A 1,990-nucleotide genomic window follows, 5' to 3' on the forward strand; every position below is an offset into this window, starting at 1 on the left:
CCACTCACTCCACAACCCATACATTGTTGCCATGATTGCTAGATCTCGTGACATCCCACGAAGCAACCATGACAGCCTACGAAAAGAAATAAACAAGCATCCAAGTCATGCACATACACACACAACATGATGCATTATTTGCATACCTAGGAATCAAGCAAAACTAGCGTTCATGTGACAGGATAACGTTGGAAAAGACCAAAGGCGGTGTGGTTAGTTGTGGGTCAATCGGGGCCACATTCCATTTTGTTGGAGACCCTCTTTAAGATGGGTCACGGCAAGCCTAAGTTCCTCCTTGAGCTTCATATTCTCCTTGAACAAGCGTTGGCGCTCTGAGGTGTCCTGAGTTCGAACCACCGCCCCTCTGCATTTGAGGCAAGTGCTATTTTCCATAGCTGACATGATGGCTTGCCTGTCAGATTTTAGCATCTGGTTCACTAACTGAAGAGTGTTGGTCTCCCGCCTTTGCGTCTTGCCCTGTATTTATTAATTTCACGAATGCAACATTTCAGCGGTTATTATAAGAGTATGACCCCATGTTAACGAGGGTAACATAGTAGTACGTTGTAGAATTTTCTAATGGAGCTCGAGCTTCATGTAGTCTCAAATTTTAAAAATTCAAAAATCATATTATTTGAATTCAAAAAAAATCATGAACATAATATGCACATACCTATCGATGAATAGTAGTTCTGTGTAAAGTTACGCGGTGAAATACATTTTTAAGATGGTTACACAAAAATAGCAAAACAATGTATGTCTAGAATATGTACTCTTCACTATTAAAGTACATGACTTTTCGTACAACTCACATCAAAACGTATTTCAAAATGAAGTTTTACACACATCTATATACTTACTAATGAACTTATCTTCAGATATTTTTGAATCTAAAAAACTGGATTTTGTATTATTTTTAAAATTCTCTCTCCATTGAGTGAGAGCGCCAAAAAGCCTCACCCATGGCATTGTGAGTTCAGATGACAAACAATGCTACCTTGTTCATTGGAGTTTGTACTAGTTAACCGCAAAAATCTGCATAACTGCATGACTTAGTTGACCCATGTGGCGACATCTCATGTTATTCAGCATGGAGAAGAATAGCATTTACCTTACTGTTGTTGCGATGGTTTTGGAACCAGAGCTTGACCTGTTGGGCACTCATGCCAAGCCTCTCACTAAGGGTCTTCCGCAGTTTCTCATCTGGATAGGGGATTTCCCGGAAGACACTACAGATGACGTTAATGAAAATGCATTAGTAAACATCATCTTCGATAGGTAAGAAACAATGATTGAGTATATATTGTACGATTCAAGTTGTTGGATCTGTTCTCTGCGGAGACGATGATAGTTGGTACGCCTTGTCTCCATCCTCTGCTGACTGTAGGTTTCTCCATTGTTGTTTCCTTGGTTTCCAGCAACAACGTTGGTATTATCAATCATTCCCACGTTGGCAGTGGCTCCAAGTAGACCATATGTCTCATCACCATGGTCGTGCTGCAATAGGTGGTTGTGTTCACTTGTCATGAAGGGGTCAAGATCATTGAGCACAACACTGTTGTGTTGCGGCCACTCCTCGTCCATGGTGATCTGTTGTCATGAAACAAAATGTTTATTCCCCTATATAGAGTTAAAGGCAGTAGTAAACTAATATTAAAAAAACATGAAGAAGTGAAAAATGAAACCACTTAGAAGGAAACTTCATACAAAAGACTACATCTCCAACTACATTTTTGTTTCTGTGCCCACATTAGTCGGATGGTACTTCACTTTAAAAATAATTTAAATTCGTCCATAGGAGTTTCCGACACCGATCTGGATGTAATCATGTAGACTTTAATTATGTTGTAGTTGACATACTTTCTTGACTTCACGATAGTATATTCATGATTACCTTCGGCTGATTACTTAAAAAAATCGAAACAAGTATGCCCTACATAGTAATGCAAAACTATTACTTTTTCATCTCATCATGTTCTTTTCTTTTTAT

The 1,990-nt window shown here is 38.9% G+C and overlaps 1 protein-coding gene across 1 annotated transcript; it reads right to left on the minus strand.

Annotated features, from left to right (window-relative positions):
• Positions 1 to 213: 213 nt before the first annotated feature.
• Positions 214 to 1,584, minus strand: LOC125555025 (homeobox-leucine zipper protein ROC4-like). Its single transcript, XM_048718347.1, has 3 exons — positions 1,310 to 1,584; positions 1,112 to 1,229; positions 214 to 477 (listed from the first exon to the last, which is right to left on the minus strand). The coding sequence occupies exons 1-3, from the start codon at positions 1,582 to 1,584 to the stop codon at positions 214 to 216; spliced, it is 657 nt and encodes a 218-aa protein (XP_048574304.1).
• Positions 1,585 to 1,990: the final 406 nt, after the last annotated feature.

This window comes from Triticum urartu, chromosome 4, assembly GCF_003073215.2.
Source record: "Triticum urartu cultivar G1812 chromosome 4, Tu2.1, whole genome shotgun sequence".
NCBI classification, from domain to species: Eukaryota; Viridiplantae; Streptophyta; class Magnoliopsida; order Poales; family Poaceae; genus Triticum; species Triticum urartu.